This window comes from Pocillopora verrucosa, chromosome 13, assembly GCF_036669915.1.
Source record: "Pocillopora verrucosa isolate sample1 chromosome 13, ASM3666991v2, whole genome shotgun sequence".
NCBI classification, from domain to species: domain Eukaryota; kingdom Metazoa; phylum Cnidaria; class Anthozoa; order Scleractinia; family Pocilloporidae; genus Pocillopora; species Pocillopora verrucosa.
The window spans coordinates 1,318,202-1,343,688 of record NC_089324.1 but is presented as its reverse complement, the minus strand read 5'-3'; the positions used below and the strand labels follow the sequence as shown (position 1 = coordinate 1,343,688).

The window sequence follows — 25,487 nt, the reverse complement described above, 5'->3', positions numbered from 1 at the left end:
TTATAAAAGGATAAATAAATTTGAAAAAAACACAATTACATAACCGAGATTGTTGACCACGGTCGCTATCGAATAGAAATCTCATCTTGAGCACAAACAATACTAATAATTACTGGATAAAAAACAAATCAACCAAGCAATCTAATCTTATCTCCCCCACCATTTGCATCGCAAAATAATCCTATCAGTTTTGACTAATGATTTGTGTCTGCCAGTCACCTGATGCAAGGTGGAAGGAAAGTCCTTCCTAGTATTTGCAAGGGAAAAGAAAAAAAACAAAACAAAAAACAAGCGAAATTTGTCTACCATGAAAGGATGACATACTTGTAAAATCTAATGTTTATTAACCTTTACAACATTTTATATTCTTCATATTAACCTTTTGAATAGCTCAAATTGACGAAAGTGCTACCGTCATTGATGAAGAAAAAATTCTCAAAATGCAAGGGGAATGAATGCATGAATCACCTAAAAATACTTCGATTTAACTATAAGTTAAGTTATAAGGGTTCAGAAACAAGAAATGGGGATTTCCAAAATTAACCTTACGTAGGCCTTGACTGATGTAGATTTAATTTCAGTTTCAATGCTCAAAATGGAATTTTCGAATAGATCGGTTCGGCCTATTCCCAGACTGCTTGCTAAGCACCGAGAAAATTTTACACAACTGAAGAAAAACGACTCAAAACTAAAAACAAACATATGACAAAATAGGACAAAGAGAAAAAGAGAAGAAAACGAGGAAGATATTGATTTTACAACCCCCAAATGAATAAACAAAAAAGAAGAAAAGCTCATATGGCTAATCATTAAAGCTATTTTGTAAAGTTGGTCATGATTTTTCTTAAAATAGGGAACGTCTTCAACTGAATGAATCGCTCGACAGTACAGTTACTTCAGCGTATCTGCGGTGGATGGTTTAGTTATTCGTTGTATAGCGATTTTCTTAGTGGACAGCATTATTGGACCTTCACACAGATGGAGCTAAAATACCGAACGGCCTTATCGACTGGACAAGGACTGGGAAATTCGTTCCAGGAGATCTGCTTTGAAATAGTACGTCAGGTGAATTAAAAATCAAGATAGCATTTGACTATCACTTCACTTTGACACATTTACGTGACTTATTCGTTACTAGATTAGTTTCGACCGTAACTGAATAGCAGACTTAAAGATATACAGTAATGGTTTAGAAATGGGTTAGATTTGCCCTAATTCGATCATAGTTTGCTTTATTGAAAGATTTCCGCGGGGTAAGATCCAGAGAAGGTAGAATTTTCTTTTAAACTGGGAATAAATATCAGGAAAAAAAAACGGAACAGGTAAATGGGAGGAAATAGAAATAGAGAAGTAAGAATGAGATTTTTAATAATCCAAAATATCCTTGTAAGACCCCGTAAGCATGCCCTCTAATTAATCTTTCAGAACGATGACATTTCATGACGACGGAGTTTTAACTTTAGGCTTTGTACCGAGTAAGCACGTTTAAGAGTCTTCTTATTTTGTCTAACAGTTTTAAATGAAGACACTGAGACCAAGATAAAACTACAGTGAATGGACACGTAAGCTCGAAACAAACCTAGCAGGTTTTTTAAAAAACAAGTCTATCAAACAAATGTTCGTGTTTCCAGTAAAATGACTCTACGGGAGGTAAAGGAAGAAAAAGAGTTTCATGGCGTGCATCTACTTAAAAGAGTGCTCTTCCATGCCAGCCGCCATGGAGAGATCCGGAAGAGGTTTGTCAAATCCTTCTCTTGTTTTTAAGAAATACGTAAGGATACTCCCCTTGCCCTGAAAGTTAAATGAAAAGCGTGATTACAGTGTATCGTCATTCTGGACAAAGCACGTTGAGTTGGGATTTTAGGTTATCGTAAGCATCGAATGTACAACTTATATTTGCTGCTTGAGAGTACTGATAAGACTACTCGCTAACTTATGGCAGGTCGTCGTTTGAGGCAGTTACAAATGTTTCTACGAACATTTGAACACAAACTTCAGTATGCATTCGATCCTAATTGCTTCATGCCAAGGATATTCTGATAAGCTTTGGCAGTAACAAAGCACTTGCTCTAAAAGATTTGATCATGTAAAATAGATAAAGGCTCCCTTACCTTCATTTCAACGAAACCTCTTTCTTGCAACACGTATCCACCAAGTTTATCAAGAACTTCTTTGCATTCAGGACTCACGTGAATTCGAAGAGCTGAAAAATCGTAGGGCTATAGTAAGTGAGGGAGTCAAAGCCGGAAAGGCGGACTGAAAATGGATTGCCAATAATTTTGAGAAAGGGATAACCAAACTGCGGAAATGTTGAAAGCTACTCCATAGATAAATGAAATTTGAGTTAAATTTTTTATGTGACCAAGGTACACGCTTATTAATGGAAACTGACAGAACGAGAGTGTCTGGGAAGGGAACAAGAAGATCAAAAATGTCATTGGTTCCAAAGAATCATGTACAACTGCTCAGCTCAACGCTTGTTAGTTAGATCATACATGCAAAATCTTTCTTACCCAAACAACCTAGGCCCTATATGGAACCCTCTTCATTGTAGGGAATAACACTGAAGCCAATTTAAGATTGAAATCAGCGCGAAAAACGGAATTTCCTAGAATTCTCCCGTGTAAGTGTAAGGCATGCTGAGAAGCTCTTCCTTACCCAAACCGGAAGACTCCATTCTTGACGCATAGTTGACCGTGTCACCAAACAGGCAATACCGCGGCATTTTGAGACCAACAACCCCGGCAACCACGGGACCTGAAAGGAGGCATTGTTTAAGTCAGAGACACAAATAATTTCCTCATACCAAATATTTTATTTTTCTTTTGTTAACTTTTCCAGGGTTCCATAAGGGCGACGCTGAAGTGGTGATAACTCCCATGTTATGGTGATAATTATTTTATAACTTGGCGTGCCCCTTAATGTCAGCAAGACGCTAATCTCAATATCCTAGAAACTGAAGATTCTTACATGGAGCCTGATGAGATAACGCTAAAATTCAAACAAAGCAAAACCGGACCAAATTGAACCATTTCTACAATATGTTTCGTACACTTAGAAACTCTAGGACTTTCTCTCCTTTACAATTGAACATCAGTCATTTTCCTTTTTTTCTGTTCTTGTGTATCCTTTCGTCTTTTTATGTTTTATTTCTTCATTTCCGTTTTATTTCCAGTGTAATTAAGTTAGTTAGGAAAAAAAATTGTCTCGCCTCGATTAGCATTTGCTATCTGCGGGTCAAACAAATCTCTTGTAAATATGTATGAAAATAAAAATGAAAGTGTGAAGACCTGTGAAGTGTGAATCATGTACATAGGACTGATCCTCACATTGGAAGATCCCACTAAACCCTTGTGCAAGTCAATTTATGAACTCATGACCTGGAATGAAGCTAAGTTAGAAGGTTTCTAACCTGTATGAATCCCAATTCTGAGCTGTAGCTGCCTTCCTGGAACATGCCTTATTTTAAAAGTAGTCATTGCTGACAGCAAATCTAAGGACATGTTACTGATCTCGCCAGCATGTCTGATTCCATTCCTGTTTGGCAGCCCGGAAGCGACCACGTAGGCATCACCAATGGTCTCAACCTGAGTTATAAGCAATGGATGTATAAACGTGTTCTCCTGTCAAGGCATTCTATTAAAGTGACTCAACTACCACTGAGTTTTACCTTGTTTACGCTGGAGACGACATCTTAGTGTTAAGTCATGTAACATGTCTTACCTTGTAGACATCATGCATGTCAATGATTTCGTCAAAGCAAGTGTACAGGTCGTTAAGCAAGTCAACAATCTACAAACACATAAACCAAAAAAAAAGTATTTTCTAACAAATCGATATCACGAGGTCGACTTACAACATTTATATTCGGTAGCATATGTACCTGTAAGGGCGTGCTCTCAGATGCTAGCTTAGTGAAACCAACGATATCACTGAAAAAAAGTGTAGCGGAATCAAAGGTTTCGGCAGTAACAGGCTGCCCTCTCTTAAGTTCCTCTGCCACAGACCTGTCATCAAACAAAACCAAACAAAGAAGTAAGTAGCATGAGAGTGAATACAAAAGATGTCATCGTAAATACCATCAAATATCAGCGACCGTGAGCACAGGTTGTAAGACTGGGTTAGGGAATACACAAAATGGCGGCGTATTTGGATCTTCGGAAGTAGTTGAAATTTTCCACAGAGATAGTCAAGAATATATAAGTCAAATTATGGAAAGAATAAAAAGTAAGATTTCTGAACAGCCTGAAATCCAACCAAACAAAGCCTTCATCACCTCTTGGAAACCATAGCTGGATTGGCACACGCCATGCGTATACCTGACACCAAATGTATATCAAGGTACCGTGAATGTTGACTGTTGCAGGGTAAGGCAGCAGGCTTATTCCTTATTCTTATATGAATTGTATTGAAAAAGTTTGCATGGTACTTAATTCTAGGCAGTTTTAAGCGCAATTTACTTTGGAAGCATCCTGTACAAAAGCTCGTCAGTCTTTGCTTTCTCAGCTGCAAGCTCAGCTGTTCGCTCAGCGACAATGTCTTCCAAGTGATCTGTGTACTTTTCCATCATGGTGATCATAGTATCCATAATGTTGAAGTCCCTGAAGAAAACAAGCAGAAATTACATCAAATTTACGAATAGTGTGTCTCTCGTAAGCCATCATCATAAATGCCTCAAACCCAAATTCTGAAATTACTGACAATACCTTACACTTCTTTGTCTTTAAAATGTGTAGAGCAGAGACTTAGTGTTTTGAGATAGATGTAACAAACGTGTGTAATGAAATTCTAATTACAACAGAAACCTTCCAAACTCGGTCATCTGTTCACTTACTTTCCTTTGTTCATCTGCTTAAGATATTTGATGCAGTCCGAAAACTTAGGCCTAGCGAGTGGGTCCTGATCCCAGCACAGTTTCATCATGTCAACATAGAGAGTATGTCCTACAGTGTCCTTGGTGATACGTGGGCGGAAGGATGGGATCTCTCCTTTTTTAACACGCTCAACAACAGCTTAAGAAATGTTAAATCAAAGTTATACATAAGTGGAATTTTAAATCATAAAAATAAAAACTTCAACTTTACTTGAAGGTATCCTTAGCTATGCTTGTGTAAGTGGTAGCTTTATGTACCATTGTTCACTTTGAGTGGTGGATGAGTGAATATGAGCAGATGAGCAATAAAATAGTGGAATTTTTAGGTTCCCCCGCAAAGTGTACCCATTTATCTAATATCCTTCCTGCATGTGAAAGCTTCAGATTAGCAGCAAAGTATGCAAGGCTAAACCAACATTTTGGTTAGTTTTAAAGCACTAATTCTCTTACAAATCAGTACTGTCAATACTTGATTCTTTTCAAATGGTATCAAACAAATTCCCAATTATTGCAGAACTAGTAGGTTTCCGTTTCTGATAATTGTAGGTCATTGAAGCAACACTCAATCCTCCTAGAAGTGCTTCCAATCATTAATTTTTATCTTTCTGGGTCTAACTGATAAAAAATGTTTGTGACCCTGTTTTTATTGGGGAAACTAAATCAAAATAGCTAGACTTACATTCATGTAATGTAGTTTCAGAGCTACCTTAAAAAAATTGGCACAGAATACATACCCTGAGCTGACAAGTCCTCATACATGCTGAAGGGTAAACCACGAGTTACAATTTCAGAAAGGATGATTCCATAGCTGTACACATCTCCAGGTTGAGAATGAGGATACTGGTCATTGAGGATGTGTTCTGGTGCTTTCCAAAGATTGTCTTAAATTAGAAAGGAATCAGAAAATTATTGGACTGAACCAAACTCCTTTTCCCATCAAAAATGTATTTACCATAATACTTGGAATCTTCACCAGCTTCCACATCAATCTCCTGTCCTTCTTTGAAGAAAAACAACCCATGGTCGGTTAGTTTGCATGTCCAGCGGCTGTCAATCAACACATTTGATGACTTTAAGTTGCCATGTATCTGAACTGGACTATTCTGCAGGAAGTGCATGCCCTGTTGAACAATAAATTTATGGAAAATATCTTTTGATGAATGAGACTATGAATTCAGCTCATGCTATGGGATTTGATTTAAATGCAGCTTATTTGAGAGACAGGAAATGTTTATTTTCCTAGAAAACCAGGCAAATCTCAACTAAGTTACACTGGATAAAAATTATTTTCACTACTAACTAATTATTCAACTAACATACTAAGGGTGTTGAATTGTTCATTTTAAAGCAGTTATTAAATAGGGAGGAAAGTGACCAAAAGTGCTCAGTAAAAATATTGTGTGCCTTTTGGTAAGAAGTCACAAGGAATTTATTTCAAATTGTGTAGCTAGAATATGAAGATGGTAAGGTTGATAGAGCATCAAACTGACTGCAGTACCAAAAACTGTACGCACCTTTGCAATGTCCGATGAAATGGACATCTGAAACATCCAATCCAACTTCAAGCTGTCATTATGCAACACATCCTGAAAAAAAATTCAGTTATGAAAAGAGTGCACTTTTTTTGGTCTGAAAAAATAAGACCTCAAGACCCAGTTAAGTGCGAGATATGCTGATAATTTGTCATTTCAAATCAGTTCTTATTTTACCTGGAGACTTCCTTTGTTGCAGTACTGGGTTAAGATGCAGATGTTTCCAGGATCAATACAGGCACCAATGAATGTGTTAACATTTTGATGGTTGATATCTTTCATCTGAGTAAACAAAGACCTTTTCGATAGAAGTCTTATAGCAATTGCAAATTTACAAAATAAATAAACATTTTTAACCTCATTTTGATGGCTTTCTACTGTTCAGATACATCTGATACATTCATCTGACTCAGACTTTTGGAGCTTTTTTTGTTCTAAAAATATTATAATAATGTAGAAGCGGGGAAAGTTATCAAAAAGAGGGAAGCAAAGACTTCAATTTTCTGTTTTACCTCTTTCAGTTCCAACAGCACTTCACGTTCCAGAGCAACTTTGGCCTTCTGTAATCTTTTGACAGCCACTAAATTCCCCTGTCAAGAATCAGAGTCCATAATTGACAAGGGTTACAATTGTTGGGAAAAGCTGAACTATGTAATTAAATTAATTAATTAATTATAAGTAATTAAATTAATTGAATACATTTATATAACGCCATCTTCAGCTTAAAAAGATAAGTCTTAAATTAGCCTTAAAAGCTGCCTCTGATGACGAAAGCCTGATCTGGAGTGATAGTTTATTCCAGAGCCTTGGTGCCACCACGGAAAAAGCCCTTTCACCATATGTTTTAAGATTCACTCTAGGCTCATCAAGCAACCTGTTGTTTGAAGATCTAAGTGTGCGATGAGAGTCATTATACTTCAATAGGTCTTTAATGTAATCTGGGGCCAGTCCATTCAGAGCTTTGTAAGTCAGCAACATTATTTTTAAAACTATCCTATAATGAACTGGCAGCCAATGTAAGCTCCTTAGTATTGGTGTGATATGTTCCTGCCTTCTAGTCAAGGTAACAAGGTGAGCTGCCAAGTTCTGTAAAAGCTGAAGTCTATTAATCAGATACTTCGGGAGACCATACAGTAGGGCATTACAATAGTCCCAATGTGATGTTATGTAAGCATGAACAATAGCCACAGTAGTACTCTGGGATAGGTATCACCTAATTTTAGCGATACTGTGAATGTGGCAAAATGCACTCTTGCATATTACTTTCACAGGTTCTTCAAAATCTAAATATTGATCGAATCCAACTCCTAAGTTTCTGGCCTGTTTACTAGATTTGATTACTTCTTTGCATATAGTCGAGGGGTGGTCGTGGATGATAATTAGAAATAATAACCAAAAGTTCCGTCTTATCCTGATTTAACTTGAGTTTGTTGCACAACATCCAGCATCCAGTCACCAATGTCCTTAACAGATAGCTCTACTGCCATATGTATGTTGTAGAGTAAAGACAAGGTTTTACTATGAAAGACTTTAAGTTCTAATACCTTGATTCCTAAATATACAACAAGTACAAGAGTGATATACAAAAATGAATAAAAAAACTGCATTAACTTCACAAAATCAGTTATTTAATCTAAAATTATGCAGATTCCAAGTTTGCAGCATTTCACTAAGAGAGCTTTTTGTACAAGGTATTTAAATTGCACCAAGTATTTTAGTTACAGTATACAACCATGAATTTCACATAAATAAATATTTCCTCAAAGATCAATTTCATGTTTGTTAAAATGACAATCCTAAGATGAGAAATCTGACGAGTAAACAAATAAATTAGCATTTGTCCCTGATGAGAAATAGAGTTAAAGAGAACCTCATAAATTCCAAGAACAGTGAATATTTGTCCTCGAAGGTCCTCTATAGAGCCACGCTCACTTGCTGCTGCCATACTTTGCTGCAGAGAAGAGTTAAGAAGAGTAATTTATTAGTCTAAAATAAGTATTGATGCTTAGATCTATGATTGGGCAATTTTGTAACACAGTCCAAGTTTTCCATGTTCTCTCTGTTCATTAAGATGTTTTCATTATACAAGAATGGTTGGAGAATAAAGTTGAAAGAGTTAGTCTTAGATGACTAGAAAATAATACAAATTTAAATGGAAGTGACACAGAGCATCAGTCATATCAACACTAACATACCCCACTCTTTCTACTCCCTAGCTTTCCTTTATTCTTTGGCCATTGTATGTCATCATATTTCACTTTCCATGTTTGAGCCAACAGTGATGCTTCAAAAGCTTGTTTCCTATTAAACACCAACAAAGATGAAGGTGAAAAAACAAAAGAGACTTCAGAGACTGTTGTTAATATTTTGGTGGGTTTAAGTCTTTTTCTATACCATTTCTCATCCAGGACAGTGAAGTTCAAGAGATTACTAATTATTTTCTAAACACTTACAAGCTTACCTCTGCCACAATAAAAACCCAACCAGAATTGAAACAACTAAAACAAAGGTAAGACATCCTGCCAAGATGTATGGCCAAGTAGGATCCTCCTCTAGAAAACAAAAGTTACGACAGTTACGATTAAAATCGATGATGAACTTAAAGGTGTGATTATGTTAGAGATGTTAACTTCACTTTTAGGTGCACTATTATTATAACCTTCTGGGCTCAGTTTTTTCAAAGGCCGATTAGTGCTAACCCAGGGTTAAATTTTAATCCAAGTTTCTTTATTTCTTTGTTCAAAAGCCTTTAAGGGAAAATTTTCCTAATTCTTTTAAGAACATACAATGATCAAATTACAAGAAAAAAGATGTGAACTGAATTTTCTTTTCAAGCTTTCAGACCTGAAATCAAATTTTGCACTTACTCTGGGTTATCTTAACCCAGTTTTGAACAACTTGGGCCAAGTCTTTTGACATTATACTTGCCCAACAATCCATATTTTTGACCTGGTTATCTGCATGCTGGAATTAACATACACTTTCTTTTGTTTACTGTTTTCAATTTGTACAGGGAACTCAAACCTTGTTCAACTAGACACTATAAATTTCTTCTTTACCTTTTGTGGCCTCTTCGCAAAATTCATTGTCAAAACCACATGCTGGTCTTCCAAGAGGAATCTCTGTGGCACCACCAGGCCACAGGATAGTTTGATTCAAAAGCTGAAGTTCTCCAGTTGTGCCAAAGAAATTTGCAACTCTTACACTTGACATGCCAGGTAGAAATGATTGCAGCCTATAAGAGGCAACTCTGTCTCCCTTTTCATCAATACCAACAGGACCTGATACGCCTATTAGCATTGGAGAATAAAGAATTCACCTCAGCTCTTACATACGAGTATTCACATACTGTGAGCTGTATAGCTGTTTCTTTCTTTGGGGCTCAGTGACACAGTTTGCTAGAAAATTAATGTTGTTGTAGTTGTAGAATACTGACACAAAGGAGGTTTATGTGTACTTAATAAAATAATGCAGATGACAATATTGCTTGAGAGGGATATTTTTAATTCATGTTAATAGCTGAAACTGCTGGTGTATCCAAATGGATCCATCTTATCAAGAATTTTGTTTAAAAGCATGCTTACCTAGGAATTGCTTTCCTATCATTGACTTTGACACATTTGCCCCTTCAGTTATGGCCACACCTTGGGTCAAAGATTCATTTAGGGCATATGCATACAAAAGAATGGCATCATGAAGGTATGCAGCATAGATGTTAGTCTAGCAGAAAAAATCAATAATACAATTAAGTCATTTGATGATCAGTAGGCTGATAACGAAGTGTTGGGATTGATAGGGGTCTAAGGAAGACTTATTCATGATATCACTTAGTGCATTGATGAGTTTTGCCCTCTTTCATTTGTTTCATTTCATGAATCACAGTACAGGATTTCAGGTTCAAGGGTAAATGTGCCTTGCCTTAATACATTTCAGGCATGTAAGAAGTGTTCTTACTTCGTTAGGTGCATTCATTGAGTAGTTCATTTCAGGCATCCTGTTGTAAACAGCTGTTGTAAAATCTGTATAATCCTGTGAATCTGGAATATACTGACTAACATCAATGATTCCTTCGAAAGCTTTGCAAGCCTCATCATCTCTGGCATCACCAGCTTGGCATGAATCATAAAGTGTCTCCAAGGCAACTATCACATATTTCCCATTCAACAGGCCCAGCTCATTGAAGATAAGCATTAGACTTCTCATAGCATTACCATAGCAAAGTAACATGAAAACTGTAAAGTAAAGATAAGTTGGTCACTATACAACTCATTTCATCATGATCTTTAATTTGATATTAATTATTAAGCTTACAGCAGTTAGCAATTGTAATAAAGAACACAAAAGATTATTTTGCATCGATATTGTCTGTATGCATGTTCTCTGTCAAGTTTGTTCTTGTTACTTACCATGTGCCTTGGTTGCCATTGACCTGACCATGGATTTAAGTTTGAAGAGGTCAGTTGCTCCAGGAGCAAAGCTACCAAAAAAGGGTACTGAATATTTGCCATCTCTCTCAAGGGTGACCTTTGCTGTATTAGCAGCCTCCGAAAAAACTGTTTCTGTTGAAGACATGAAGCCTATGCGATCCCATTTGTAGTTTTCTAAGAAGGCCCTTAAGAGATCTCCCAAACCAGTGTATGTGCCAGCCGTCCGTACAAAGTAAGGATACTGTGTTTTGTCTGATAGTACTGAAGCTGTGCATCCCCAAGATATCATGGGAATATTCCAGTGAGCTGCTATGTAGGCACCAGGGACACATGCAACTGAACATCCAGGGCCAATGTAGACATCAACTTTGGGGTTTTCTATTGTGTAGTAGTCCACCAGTGTTGCAAGAGATGTGCTTGCTTCACATTTGCTGTCTTTAAGTACAAAGGTCAGGTTATGTCCTTGTAGCCAGTAAGGGTCACTGTTTACTTTGTCCCTAGCAATCAGAATTGCTGATGCCATCTTGGGACCACCAGGCCAACTACCAGTGAAAGGAAGAAAGATCCCCATTTTGATATCCCTTGCATAAGAGAGAGAAAATAAACAAAGAATAGATCCAAGCACAAGAAAAGGATTCATTGTTGTTTCCTCTGATCATATGTTTCTGAAAAATGAAAGAAATCCATGAATAAATAGGGAGCTCCCTTTGGCTTATTATTAATGCAGAGGACGTTATACCACCTAGATTTTTCTCAAAGAGCTCTTCAAAACCTGACTTCAAAACAACTGATGTTTATTTTTCTTTGTTTTTAGACAGGTTTTTTTTTTTAAAGCTGTCTTACTTTTCCAAACATGGCAAATCAAACACATGGCTATCTGACCTAATTTAGCACAGGATGAATAACCTATAATTACTTTTTAAAAAAGGATATATCAACAGCTTTTATATTTTAAGCTTGACAGACAAATGAAAATGTAGCACCCACGCAGATGATTTCTGTTATTAAACCTTTTCTCACATTTTATCAGCCGTTTAGGATGAAAATTTTCACTGGTTGGAATCAGTTTTTGGCATTTTTGCAAATGGGGCTTGTCCTGCAACAAAAATGTGAAGGTCGTTCATTTTGAATAAAAAGAGCACCTTGTTAAGATAAAGTCGAATATCAATTTCATCTTAGCATTGACTTCAGTTTCTGTACATTTGTATTTTTGCTTCACCGGCAAATGTAAGAAACAATGAGAAAACTCTGTTAAATCGAGCAATATTTAATTTTAGAGGAATTTATGAAGAGGACTTAGGCAGAAAAATGGCGAATATTCTTGCTCTAAGGAGTTTTCGCAAGGTCTTTTTTCGTACTTTGCCACTGTGGTGAAAACTGCCGTCCATATTCGCCATGTGGCTGCTGTTAACGATGTAATATTTTTGGGGCGCATTGGAAGTCTTTGGTCCAATTTTTTCTCCAAATGCTTGCATTTATTACGATCAAGTAAGTTAACGAGTTATGTCCCCTTATACTTATTCATCTCGTTAGTTACCTCAGGTCACCTTTTCTTAAAGTAAGACAAGCCTTGTAGAGGACCCTTAAATTTTTAAAGAACTTCGATCGAACTCCTGAAATCCCAACCTGTCACAACAGAAAAGAATATTTGTCAACTGCCTACTTAAAAAAATATCCTTACCATACCTTAAAACCCATTCATGATATAACCATTAGACATAAATTTCAGCTGGTTTTGGAGCAATAGTACGATGTACTTTCAACTATTCCATTTGATCAAAAACTCAAATTTTTCTCTATGAATTTGAGTTACTCACGTTGTGATGTTCCTAGTAAAACTTTTTTTACAGTCCTGTCAAATCGTAACTTTTTCCGAGTGTAAAACCCCTTTTAAGCTAATCACGAAAAACAACGAAACTATTATAGCACAATCGCAAAGGTTTTCAATGAAGAAAACAATTTTTCAACCCAGGAGGCGTTGACACCAAAATGTGAGGGCGCTGTGGAACACCAAGCGAAATCTGATTGGTCGGTACATCAGATAACGCATTCTGATTGGTGTGTTCAAATGAGCCTTTTAATGTATTCCCGCCATTTTGTCATGACGTACCATGCAGAGTGTGCGCACTGCATGAAGTAAAATTTTGAAAAGAGCGGACGATGAATGAAAAGGATAAAGCGGAAAAATTAAAAATGTTTCCTACTTTGAGATGGATTGTATTAATTCCTGTCTCTGTTTTATGTTGAAAGCAGTATCGAAATGTTTAACTACCTTCGGTGAATTGCACGATGCTAGGCAGCTTTTTGATGCAGGAAAGGTTGAACCGAGTAGAAGGGTTGGGAGCTGGGCGGAGGTGGGGCGCCCGGGGCGGGGGGCAGGCAGAGGGGAAATTTGCCACAGATTAGGCCTCTAAAAGAGGCTTTCACTTCTAATTCCTGCCTTTCATTCTTCTCATCTCAACAAAGAATATTGGTATTGATTAATAGGATTCACAGGACTCGTCAAAGTCCTAGAGATGTTTCTATTACTTGGCCAAATCAGCGGTTAATGGTGAGGAAATTTTGACTGACTTTTCGTATTAAAGTCATCTCTCGTCAAGGCCACCAAAGGATCAGAAAGACAAAATTCTTGTCAATTCTAGACTCCTAACAACATACCAAGTAAAAGGCGCTTTGATCATTTTACGCATAATTGAATATATCGTTTTTGCCTGATTTGTCTCGACTACCTTTTGATATTTTTTTTTACGCACGGTTGTTGTTGAGAAAAAAAAGAAAAAGTATTTGTGTCTGCAATTTCCTGATTCCTGCATAGATGTGACATGAAGCCAAAAACTGTCTTGTTTTGTTTTTCCGGGAAAGTAAATTGGTGACAGGGTAAGGCACCTTCTCCAAGAACAAGGTCAAGATAATGGCTAAAGATCTTCTGAGAACCAATAGATATGTCGAGAAATTTATGGTGATGCGTGCAAATGTCCAGGCGGTTTCACTCAAAATCCAGGTAGGTTGAGCACTGTCTAAAGGGAACTCTATCAGTTTGAATGCTTAACCCATTACACTCTAAAATCAGTATGCTTCTTATTTTGTATAACACTTTTAAATGAAAACACCGAGACCAAGATAAAATTACAGTGAATGGACAGATGACCCCGCGACGAGCCTGAAAGGATTTTAAAAGAACAAGTCTTTCAAACAAATGTTCATATTGCCAATAAAATGACTCTACGGAAGGTAAGGGAAGAAAAAGAGTTTCATTGCTTGCATCTACTTAAAAGAGTGCTCTTCCATGCCAGCCGCCATGGAGAGATCCGGAAGAGGTTTGTAAAATCCTTCTCTTGTTTTTAAGAAATACGTAAGGATGCTCCCCTTGCCCTGAAAGTTAAATGAAAAGCTTGATTACAATTTACCGTCATTCTGGACGAAGCACGTTGAGTTGAGATTTTAGAATATCGTAAGCATCGAATTTACAACTTATATTTGCTGCTTCAGAGTGCTAATAAGACTACTCGCTAACTTATAGCAGGTCGTCGTCTGAGGCAGTTACAGATGTTTCTACGAACATTTGAACACAAACTTCAATATGCATTCGATCCTAATTGCTTCATGCCAAGGATATTCTGATAAGCTCTCGCAGTAACAAAGCACTTGCTCTAAAAGATTTGATCATGTAAAATAGATAAACGCTCGCTTACCTTCATTTCAACGAAACCTCTTTCTTGCAGCACGTATCCGCCAAGTCTATCAAGAACTTCTTTGCATTCTGGACTCACGTGAATTCGAAGAGCTGAAAAAATTGTAGAGCTCTGGTAAGTGAGGGAGTCAAAGCCGGAAAGGCGGACTGAAAATGAATTGCCCACAATTTTTGAGAAAGGGGGGACCAAAATGCAGAAATGTTGAAAGCTACTCCACAGGTAAATGAAATTTGAGTTAAATTTTTTATGTGACAAAGGGAGGGAGCATGGAGTGTAAGTACCGACGAAAGAGTTAGATCGGCATCCAAGATGATTTGTATTTGAGACCCTGGAACACCGCGTGTTCCAAGGTCTCAAGATATATTGTTATTTTTTCCAATTTCTGAAGATAAAAAATGTCTTCAGTTCCAAAGAATCATGTTTCTTAGCTCAACGCTTGTTAGTTAGACAAGTGGGATCTTTCATACCCAAACAACCTAGGCCCTTTATAGAACCCTCTTCATTATAGGGAATATCACTGAAGCCAATTTAAGATTGAAATCAGCGCGAAAAACGGAATTTCCTACAATTCTCCCTGACGTGTAAGGCATGCCGAGAGGCTCTTCCTTACCCAAACCGGAAGACTCCATTCTTGACGCATAGTTGACCGTGTCACCAAACAGGCAATATCGCGGCATTTTGAGACCAACAACCCCGGCAACCACGGGACCTGAAAGGAGGCATTGTTTAAGTCAGAAACACACATAATTTCCCCATACCGACTCTTTCATTTTTCTTTTGTTAACTTTTCCAGGGTTCCATAAGGGCGACACTGAAGTGGTGATAACTCCCTTGTTATGGTGATAATTATTTTACAACTTGGCGTGCCCCCTAATGTCAGCAAGATGCTAATTATATGCATAGAACTGATCCCCATAACTGAAGATCCCGCTAAACCCTTGTGCAAGTCAGTTTATGAACTCATGACCTAGAATGTAGCTAAGTTAGCTTAAGAAAGGTTTCTAACCTGTATGAATCCCAATTCTGAGTTGCAGTTGCCTTCCTGGAACATGCCTTATTTTAAAAGTAGTCATTGCTGACAGCAAATCTAAGGACATGTTACTGATCTCGCCAGCATGTCTGATTCCATTCCTGTTTGGTAGCCCGGAAGCGACCACGTAGGCATCACCAATGGTCTCAACCTGAATTATAAGCAATGGATGTATAAACGTGTTCTCCTGTCAAGGCATTCTATTAAAGTGACTCAACTGCCACTGAGTTTTACCTTGTTTACGCTGGAGAAGACATCTTAGTGTTCAGTCATGTAACATGTCTTACCTTGTAGACATCATGCATGTCAATGATTTCGTCAAAGCAAGTGTACAGGTCGTTAAGCAAGTCAACAATCTATAAACGGATAGACAAAAGAAAGTATTTTCTAACAAATCGATATTACGAGATCGACTTACGACATGTAAATTCGGGAGTACATGTACCTGAAGGGGTGTGCTCTCAGATGCCAGCTTGGTGAAACCAACGATATCACTGAAAAAAAGTGTAGCGGACTCAAAGGTTTCGGCAGTAACAGGCTGCCCTCTCTTAAGTTCCTCTGCCACAGACCTGTAATCAGACAAAACCAAACAAAGAAGTAAGTAGCATGAGAGTGAATACAAAAGATGTCATCGTAAATACCATCAAATATCAGCGACCGTGAGCACAGGTTGTAAGACTGGGTTAGGGAATACACAAAATGGCGGCGTATTTGGATCTTCGGAAGTAGTTGAAATTTTCCACAGAGATAGTCAAGAATATATAAGTCAAATTATGGAAAGAATAAAAAGTAAGATTTCTGAACAGCCTGAAATCCAACCAAACAAAGCCTTCATCACCTCTTGGAAACCATAGCTGGATTGGCACACGCCATGCGTATACCTGACACCAAATGTATATCAAGGTACCGTGAATGTTGACTGTTGCAGGGTAAGGCAGCAGGCTTATTCCTTATTCTTATATGAATTGTATTGAAAAAGGTTTGCATGGTACTTAATTCTAGGCAGTTTTAAGTGCAATTTACTTTGGAAGCATCCTGTACAAAAGCTCGTCAGTCTTTGCTTTCTCAGCTGCAAGCTCAGCTGTTCGCTCAGCGACAATGTCTTCCAAGTGATCTGTGTACTTTTCCATCATGGTGATCATAGTATCCATAATGTTGAAGTCCCTGAAGAAAACAAGCAGAAATTACAACAAATTTACGAATAGTGTGTCTCTCGTAAGCCATCATCATAAATGCCTCAAACCCAAATTCTGAAATTACTGACAATACCTTACACTTCTTTGTCTTTAAAATGTGTAAAGCAGAGACTTAGTGTTTTGAGATAGATGTAACAAACGTGTGTAATGAAACTCTAATTACAACAGAAACCTTCCAAACTCGGTCATCTGTTCACTTACTTTCCTTTGTTCATCTGCTTAAGATATTTGATGCAGTCCGAAAACTTAGGCCTAGCGAGTGGGTCCTGATCCCAGCACAGTTTCATCATGTCAACATAGAGAGTATGTCCTACAGTGTCCTTGGTGATACGTGGGCGGAAGGATGGGATCTCTCCTTTTTTAACACGCTCAACAACAGCTTAAGAAATGTTAAATCAAAGTTATACATAAGTGGAATTTTAAATCATAAAAATAAAAACTTCAACCTTACTTGAAGGTATCCTTGTGTAAGTGGTAGTTTTATGTAGCATTGTTCACTTTTAGTGGTGGATGAGTGAATATGAGCAGATGAGCAATAAAATAGGTGGAATTTTTAGGTTCCCCCGCAAAGTGTACCCATTTATCTAATATCCTTCCTGCATGTGAAAGCTTCAGATTAGCAGCAAAGTATACAAGGCTAAACCAACATTTTGGTTTGTTTTAAAGCACTAATTCTCTTACAAATCAGTACTGTCAATACTTGATTCTTTTCAAATGGTATCAAACAAATTCCCAATTATTGCAGAACTGGTAGGTTTCCGTTTCTGATAATTGTAGGTCATTGAAGCAACACTCAATCCTCCTAGAAGTGCTTCCAATCATTAATTTTTATCTTTCTGGGTCTAACTGATAAAAAATGTTTGTGACCCTGTTTTTATTGGGGAAACTAAATCAAAATAGTTAAACTTACATTCATGTAATGTAGTTTCAGTGCTACCTTTAAAAAATTGGCACAGAATACATACCCTGAGCTGACAAGTCCTCATACATGCTGAAGGGTAAACCACGAGTTACAATTTCAGAAAGGATGATTCCATAGCTGTACACATCTCCAGGTTGAGAATGAGGATACTGGTCATTGAGGATGTGTTCTGGTGCTTTCCAAAGATTGTCTTAAATTAGAAAGGAATCAGAAAATTATTGGACTGAACCAAACTCCTTTTCCCATCAAAAATGTATTTACCATAATACTTGGAATCTTCACCAGCTTCCACATCAATCTCCTGTCCTTCTTTGAAGAGAAACAACCCATGGTCGGTTAGTTTGCATGTCCAGCGGCTGTCAATCAACACATTTGATGACTTTAAGTTGCCATGTATCTGAACTGGACTATTCTGCAGGAAGTGCATGCCCTGTTGAACAATAAATTGATGGAAAATATCTTTTGATGAATGAGACTATGAATTCAGCTCATGCTATGGGATTTGATTAAAATGCAGCTTATTTGAGAGACAGGAAATGTTTATTTTCCTAGAAAACCGGACAAATCTCAACTAAGTTACACTGGATAAAAATTATTTTCACTACTAACTAATTATTGAATTGTTGAATTGTTCATTTTAAAGCAGTTATTAAATAGGGAGGAAAGTGACCAAAAGTGCTCAGTAAAAATATTGTGTACCTTTTGGTAAGAAGTCACAAGGAATTTATTTCAAATTGTGTAGCTAGAATATGAAGATGGTAAGGTTGATAGAGCATCAAACTGACTGCAGTACCAAAAACTGTACGCACCTTTGCAATGTCTGATGAAATGGACATCTGAAAAATCCAATCCAACTTCAAGCTGTCATTATGCAACACATCCTGAAAAAACTTCAGTTATGAAAAGAGTGCACTTTTTTTGGTCTGAAAAAATAAGACCTCAAGACCCAGTTAAGTGCGAGATATGCTGATAATTTGTCATTTCAAATCAGTTCTTATTTTACCTGGAGACTTCCTTTGTTGCAGTACTGGGTTAAGATGCAGATGTTTCCAGGATCAATACAGGCACCAATGAATGTGTTAACATTTTGATGGTTGATATCTTTCATCTGAGTAAACAAAGACCTTTTCGATAGAAGTCTTATAGCAATTGCAAATTTACAAAATAAATAAACATTTTTAACCTCATTTTGATGGCTTTCTACTGTTCAGATACATCTGATACATTCATCTGACTCAGACTTTTGGAGCTTTTTTTGTTCTAAAAATATTATAATAATGTAGAAGCGGGGAAAGTTATCAAAAAGAGGGAAGTTAAGACTTCAATTTTCTGTTTTACCTCTTTCAGTTCCAACAGCACTTCACGTTCCAGAGCAACTTTGGCCTTCTGTAATCTTTTGACAGCCACTAAATTCCCCTGTCAAGAATCAGAGTCCATAATTTACAAGGGTTACAATTGTTGGGAAAAGCTGAACTATGTAGTTAAATTAATTAATCAATTATAAGTAATTAAATTAATTGAATACATTTATATAGCGCCATCTTCTATTAATTGTCCATGGTACTTTATAATACTCTAAAAACCATAAAAATTAAAATCCTAAGAATTATATACACTACAACTACAAGTAAAAACTACAAATCAAATGCACACTTAAAAAGATAAGTCTTAAAATTAGCCTTAAAAGCTGCCTCTGATGACGAAAGCCTGATCTGGAGTGATAGTTTATTCCAGAGCCTTGGTGCCACCAAGGAAAAAGTCCTTTCACCATATGTTTTAAAATTCACTCTAGGCTCATCAAGCAACCTGTTGTTTGAAGATCTAAGTGTGCGATGAGGGTCATTGTACTTCAATAGGTCTTTAATGTAATCTGGGGCCAGTCCATTCAGAGCTTTGTAAGTCAGCAACATTATTTTTAAAACTATCCTATAATGAACTGGCAGCCAATGTAAGCTCCTTAGTATTGGTGTGATATGTTCCTGCCTTCTAGTCAAGGTAACAAGGTGAGCTGCCAAGTTCTGTAAAAGCTGAAGTCTATTAATCAGATACTTCGGGAGACCATACAGTAGGGCATTACAATAGTCCCAATGTGATGTTATGTAAGCATGAACAATAGCCACAGTAGTACTCTGGGATAGGTATCACCTATTTTTAGTGATACTGTGAATGTGGAAAAATGCACTCTTGCATATTACTTTCACAGGTTCTTTGAAATCTAAATATTGATCGAATCCAACTCCTAAGTTCCTGGCCTGTTTACTAGATTTGATTACTTCTTTGCATATAGTCGAGGGGTGGTCGTGGATGATAATTAGAACTAATAACCAAAAGTTCTGTCTTATCCTGATTTAACTTGAGTTTGTTGCACAGCATCCAGCAACCAATGTCCTTAACAGATAGCTCTACTGCCATATGTATGTTGTAGAGTAAAGACAAGGTTTTACTATGAAAGACTTTAAGTTTTAATACCTTGATTCCTAAATATACAACAAGTACAAGTGTGATATACAAAAATGAATAAAAAAACTGCATTAACTGATAAACCCAAAGGCCTTCACAAAATCAGTTATTTAATCTAAAATTATGCAGATTCCAAGTTTGCAGCATTTCACTAAGAGAGCTTTTTGTACAAGGTATTTAAATTGCACCAAGTATTTTAGTTACAGTATACAACCATGAATTTCACATAAATAAATATTTCCTCAAAGATCAATTTCATGTTTGTTAAAATGACAATCCTAAGATGAGAAATCTGACGAGTAAACAAATAAATTAGCATTTGTCCCTGATGAGAAATAAAGAGTTAAAGAGAACCTCATAAATTCCAAGAACAGTGAATATTTGTCCTCGAAGGTCCTCTATAGAGCCACGCTCACTTGCTGCTGCCATACTTTGCTGCAGAGAAGAGTTAAGAAGAGTAATTTATTAGTCTAAAATAAGTATTGATGCTTAGATCTATGATTGGGCAATTTTGTAACACAGTCCAAGTTTTCCATGTTCTCTCTGTTCATTAAGATGTTTTCATTATACAAGAATGGTTGGAGAATAAAGTTGAAAGAGTTAGTCTTAGATGACTAGAAAATAATACAAATTTAAATGGAATTGACACAGAGCATCAGTCATATCAACACTGACATACCCCACTCTTTCTACTCCCTAGCTTTCCTTTATTCTTTGGCCATTGTATGTCATCATATTCCACTTTCCATGTTTGAGCCAACAGTGATGCTTCAAAAGCTTGTTTCCTATTAAACACCAACAAAGATGAGGGTGAAAAAACAAAAGAGATTTCAGAGACTGTAGTTAATATTTTGGTGGGTTTAAGTCTTTTTCTATACCATTTCTCATCCAGGACATTGAAGTTCAAGAGATTACTAATTATTTTCTAAACACTTACAAGCTTACCTCTGCCACAATAAAAACCCAACCAGAATTGAAACAATCAAAACAAAGATAAGACATCCTGCCAAGATGTATGGCCAAGTAGGATCCTCCTCTAGAAAACAAAAGTTATGACAGTTACGATTGAAATCAATGATGAACTTAAAGGCGTGATTATGTTGGAGATGTTAACTTCACTTTTAGGTGCACTATTATTATAACCCTCTGGACTCAGTTTTTTCAAAGGCCAATTAGTGCTAACCCAGGGTTAAATTTTAATCCAGGTTTCTTTATTTCTTTGTTCAAAAGCCTTTAAGGGAAAATTTTCCTAATTCTTTTAAGAACATACGATGATCAAATTACAAGCAAAAAGATGTGAACTGAATTTTCTTTTCAAGCTTTCAGACCTGAAATCAAATTTCACACTGTGTTATCTTAATCCAGTTTTGAACAACCTGGGCCTGGTCTTTTGACAGTACATTAGCCCGACAACCTATATTTTTGACCTGGTTATCTGCATGCTGGAATTAACATACACTTTCTCTTGCTTACTGTTTCCAATGTGTACAGGGAACTCATATCTTGTTCAACTAGACTCTATAAATTTTTCCTTTACCTTTTGCAGCCTCTTTGCAAAATTCATTGTCAAAACCACATGCTGGTCTTCCAAGGGGAATCTTTGTGGTACCACCATGCCACATGATTGATTGATTCAAAAAAGAAGTTCTCCAGTTGTGCCAAAATAATTTGCAATTCTTGCAAGTGACATGCCGGGTAGAAATGATTGCAGCCTGTAAGAGGCAACTCTGTCTCCCTTTTCATCAATACCAACAGGACCTGATGCACCTATTAGCATTGGAGAAAAAATAATTCTCTTCAGCTCTTACACATGAATATTCACAAGCTTTTTTTCTTTGGAGCTCAGTGACACTGTTTTGCTAGAAAATTAATGTTATTGTCAGTAGTAATGTAGAATAATGACACAAAGGTGGTTTATCTGTACTTAATAAAATAATGCAAATGACAATATTGCTTGAAAGGGACATTTTAAATATATATTAATAGGTGAAACTGGGTGTATCAATAAGGATCCATCTTATCAAAAGTTTTGCTTAAAAGCATGCTCACCTATGAATTGCTTTCCTATCATTGACTTAGACACATTTGCCCCTTCAGTTATGGCCACACCCTGGGTCAAAGATTCATTTAGGGCATATGCATACAAAAGAATGGCATCATGAAGGTAAGCAGCATAGATGATAGTCTAGCAGAAAAAAAGCAATAATATAATTAAGTCATTTGATGATCAGTAGGCTGATAATAAAGTGTTGGGATTGATAGGGGTCTAGGGAAGACTTATTCATGATATAACTTGGTGCATTGTTGAGTTTTGTCCTCTTTAATTTGTTTCATTTTATTTCATGAATCACAGTTGATGATTTCAGCTTTAGGGGTAATGTCTTGCTTAAATACATTTCAGGTGTGTAAGAGTTGTACTTACTTCATTAGGTGCACGCATTGTGTAGTTCAGTTCAGGCATCCTGTTGTAAACATCAGTAGTAAAGTCTGTATAGTCCTGTGAATCTGGAATGTACTGACTAATGTCAATCATTCCTTCATAAGCTTTGCAAGCCTCATCATCTCTTTCATCACCAGCTTGGCATGACTCATAAATTGTCTCAGCGGAAATTATCACATAATCCCCATTCAACAGGCCCAGCTCGTTGAAGATAAGCACTAGACTTCTCATAAGATCATTATAGCAAAGTACCATTACAACTGTAAGGTGAAGATAAATTGGTCAATTTACAACTCTATTTTATCATGATCTTTTATTTAATATAAATTATTAAGCTTACATCAGTTAGCAATTGTAATAAAGAACACAAAGGTTCATGAATATAAGCCAATATTGTCTGTATGCATGTCCTCTGTCAGGTTTGTTCTTGTTACTTACCATGTGCCTTGGTTGCCATTGACCTGACCATGGATTTAAGTTTGAAGAGGTCAGTTGCTCCAGGGGAAAAGCTACCAAAAAAGGGTACTGAATATTTGCCATCTTTCTCTATGGTGACCTTTGCATCATTAGCAGCCGCTGAGAAAGCTGTTTCTGTTGAAGACATGATTGCTATGCGATCCCATTTGAATTTTGCTAAGATGGCCCTTAAGAGATCTCCCAAACCAGCAAATGTACCAGTTGTCCGTACAAAATAAGGATAGAGTGTTTTGTCTGATAGTACTGTCGCTGCGCATCCCCAAGATACCATGGGAATGTTCCAGTGAGCTGCTATGTAGGCACCAGGGACACATCCCACTGAACATCCAGGACCAATGTAGACATCAACTTTGGGGTTTTCTATTGTGTAATAGTCCACCAATGTTGCAAGAGATGCTCTTGCTTCACATTTGCTGTCTTTAAGTACAAAGGTCAGGTTATGTCCTTGAAGCCAGTAAGGGTCACTGTTTACTTTGTCCCTAGCAATCAGAATTGCTGATGCCATCCTGTGACCACCAGGCCAACCACCAGTGAAAGGAAGAAAGATCCCCATTTTGATATCCCTTGCATAAGAAAGAGAAACTAAACAAAGAATAGATCCAAGCACAAGAAGAGGATTCATTGTTGTTTCCTCTGATCATATGTTTCTGAAAAATGAAAGAAATCCATGAATAAATAGGGAGTTCCCTTTGGCTTATTATTAACGCAGAGGACGTTATACCACCTAGATTTTTCTCAAAGAGCTCTTCAAAACCTGACTTCAAAACAACTGATGTTTATTTTTCTTTGTTTTTAGACAGGTTTTTTTTTTTAAAGCTGTCTTACTTTTCCAAACACGGCAAATCAAACACATGGCTATCTGACCTAATTTAGCACAGGATGAATAACCTATAGTTACTTTTTAAAAAAGGATATATCAACAGCTTTTATATTTTAAGCTTGACTGACAAATAAAAATGTAGCACCCACGCAGATGATTTCTGTTATTGAACCTTTTTTCACATTTTATCAGCCGTTTAGGATGAAAATTTTCACTGGTTGGAATCAGTTTTTGGCATTTTTGCAAATGGGGCTTGTCTTGCTACAAAAATGAGAAGGTCGTTCATTTTGAATAAAAAGAGCACCTTGTTAAGATAAAGTCGAATATCAATTTCATCTCAGTATTGACTTCAGTTTCTGTACATTTGTTTTTTTGCTTCACCGGCAAATGTAAGAAACAATGAGAAAACTCTATTAAATCGAGCAATATTTAATTTTAGAGGAATTTATGGAGAGGACTTAGGTAGAAAAATGGCGAATATTCTTGCTCTAAGGAGTTTTCGCAAGGTCTTTTTTCGTACTTTGCCACTGTGGTGAAAACTACCGTCCATATTCGCCATGTGGCTGCTGTTAACGATGTAGTATTTTGGGGGCGTATTGGAAGTCTTTGGTCCAATTTTTTCTCCAAATGCTTGCATTTATTACGATCAAGTAAGTTAACGAGTTATGTCCCCTCATACTTATTCATCTCGTTAGTTACCTCAGATCACCTTTTCTTGAAGTAAGACAAGCCTTGTAGAAGACCCTTAAATTTTTAAAGAACTTCGATCGAACTCCTGAAATCCCAACCTGTCACAACAGGAAAGAACATTTGTCAACTGCCTACTTAAAAAATTATCCTTACCATACTTTAAAACCCATTCATGATATAACCATTAGACATAAATTTCAGCTGGTTTTGGAGCAATAGTACGATGTACTTTCAGCTATGCCATTTGATCTAAAACTCAAATTTTTCTCTATGAATTCGAGTTACTCACGTTGTGATATTCCTAGTAAAACTTTTTTCACAGTCCTGTCAAATCGTAACTTTTTCCGAGTGTAAAACCCCTTTTAAGCTAATCACGAAAAACAACGAAATTATTATAGCACAATCGCAAAGGTTTTCAATGTAGAGAATAATTTTTCAACCCAGGAGGCGTTGACACCAAAATGTGAGGGCGCTGCGAAACACAAGGCGAAATCTGATTGGTCGGTACATCAGATGACGCATTCTGATTGGTGTGTTCAAATGAGCCTTTTAATGTATTCCCGCCATTTTGTCACGACGTACCATGCAGAGTGTGCGCACTGCATTAAGGAAAATTTTGAAAAGAGCGGACGATGAATGTAAAGGATAAAGCGGAAAAATTAAAAATTTTTCCTACTTTGAGATGGATTGTATTAATTCCTGTCTATGTTTTATGTTGAAAGCAGTATCGAAATGTTTAACTACCTTCGGTGAATTGCACGATGCTAGGCAGCTTTTTGATGCAGGAAATGTTGAACCGAGTAGAAGGGTTGGGAGCTGTGCGGAGGTGGGGCGCCCGGGGCGGGGGGCAGGCAGAGGAGAAATTTGTCATAGATTAGGCCTCTAAAAGAGGCTTTCACTTCTAATTCCTGCCTTTAAAAAAAAAGAA

The 25,487-nt window shown here is 37.0% G+C and overlaps 1 protein-coding gene and 1 pseudogene across 4 annotated transcripts; both read right to left on the bottom strand.

Annotated features, from left to right (window-relative positions):
* Positions 1–1,351: 1,351 nt before the first annotated feature.
* On the bottom strand, positions 1,352–13,334 carry LOC131789547 (atrial natriuretic peptide receptor 1-like). Of its 4 annotated transcripts, XM_066160382.1 has the most exons (23): positions 12,650–13,334; positions 12,370–12,458; positions 11,853–11,928; positions 10,812–11,497; positions 10,360–10,637; positions 9,990–10,125; positions 9,465–9,695; positions 8,867–8,957; positions 8,601–8,706; positions 8,276–8,356; positions 6,918–6,995; positions 6,583–6,687; positions 6,388–6,459; positions 5,826–5,994; positions 5,608–5,754; positions 4,835–5,012; positions 4,461–4,601; positions 3,884–4,007; positions 3,724–3,792; positions 3,413–3,587; positions 2,659–2,757; positions 2,112–2,203; positions 1,352–1,791 (listed from the first exon to the last, which is right to left on the bottom strand). In XM_066160382.1, exons 4-23 carry the CDS (start codon positions 11,470–11,472, stop codon positions 1,684–1,686), a joined length of 3,141 nt encoding a protein of 1,046 aa, XP_066016479.1. In that variant the 5' UTR covers positions 11,473–11,497; positions 11,853–11,928; positions 12,370–12,458; positions 12,650–13,334; the 3' UTR covers positions 1,352–1,683. The 4 variants fall into 4 exon arrangements, with proteins under 4 accessions (XP_066016479.1, XP_066016478.1, XP_066016481.1 ...); XM_066160381.1 differs by lacking the exon at positions 11,853–11,928; XM_066160384.1 differs by lacking the exon at positions 11,853–11,928 and having other exon boundaries at positions 10,812–11,413.
* A 272-nt stretch (positions 13,335–13,606) lies between these two features.
* LOC136277679 (atrial natriuretic peptide receptor 1-like) lies at positions 13,607–24,975 on the bottom strand (annotated as a pseudogene).
* Between the last annotated feature and the right edge of the window lie 512 nt (positions 24,976–25,487).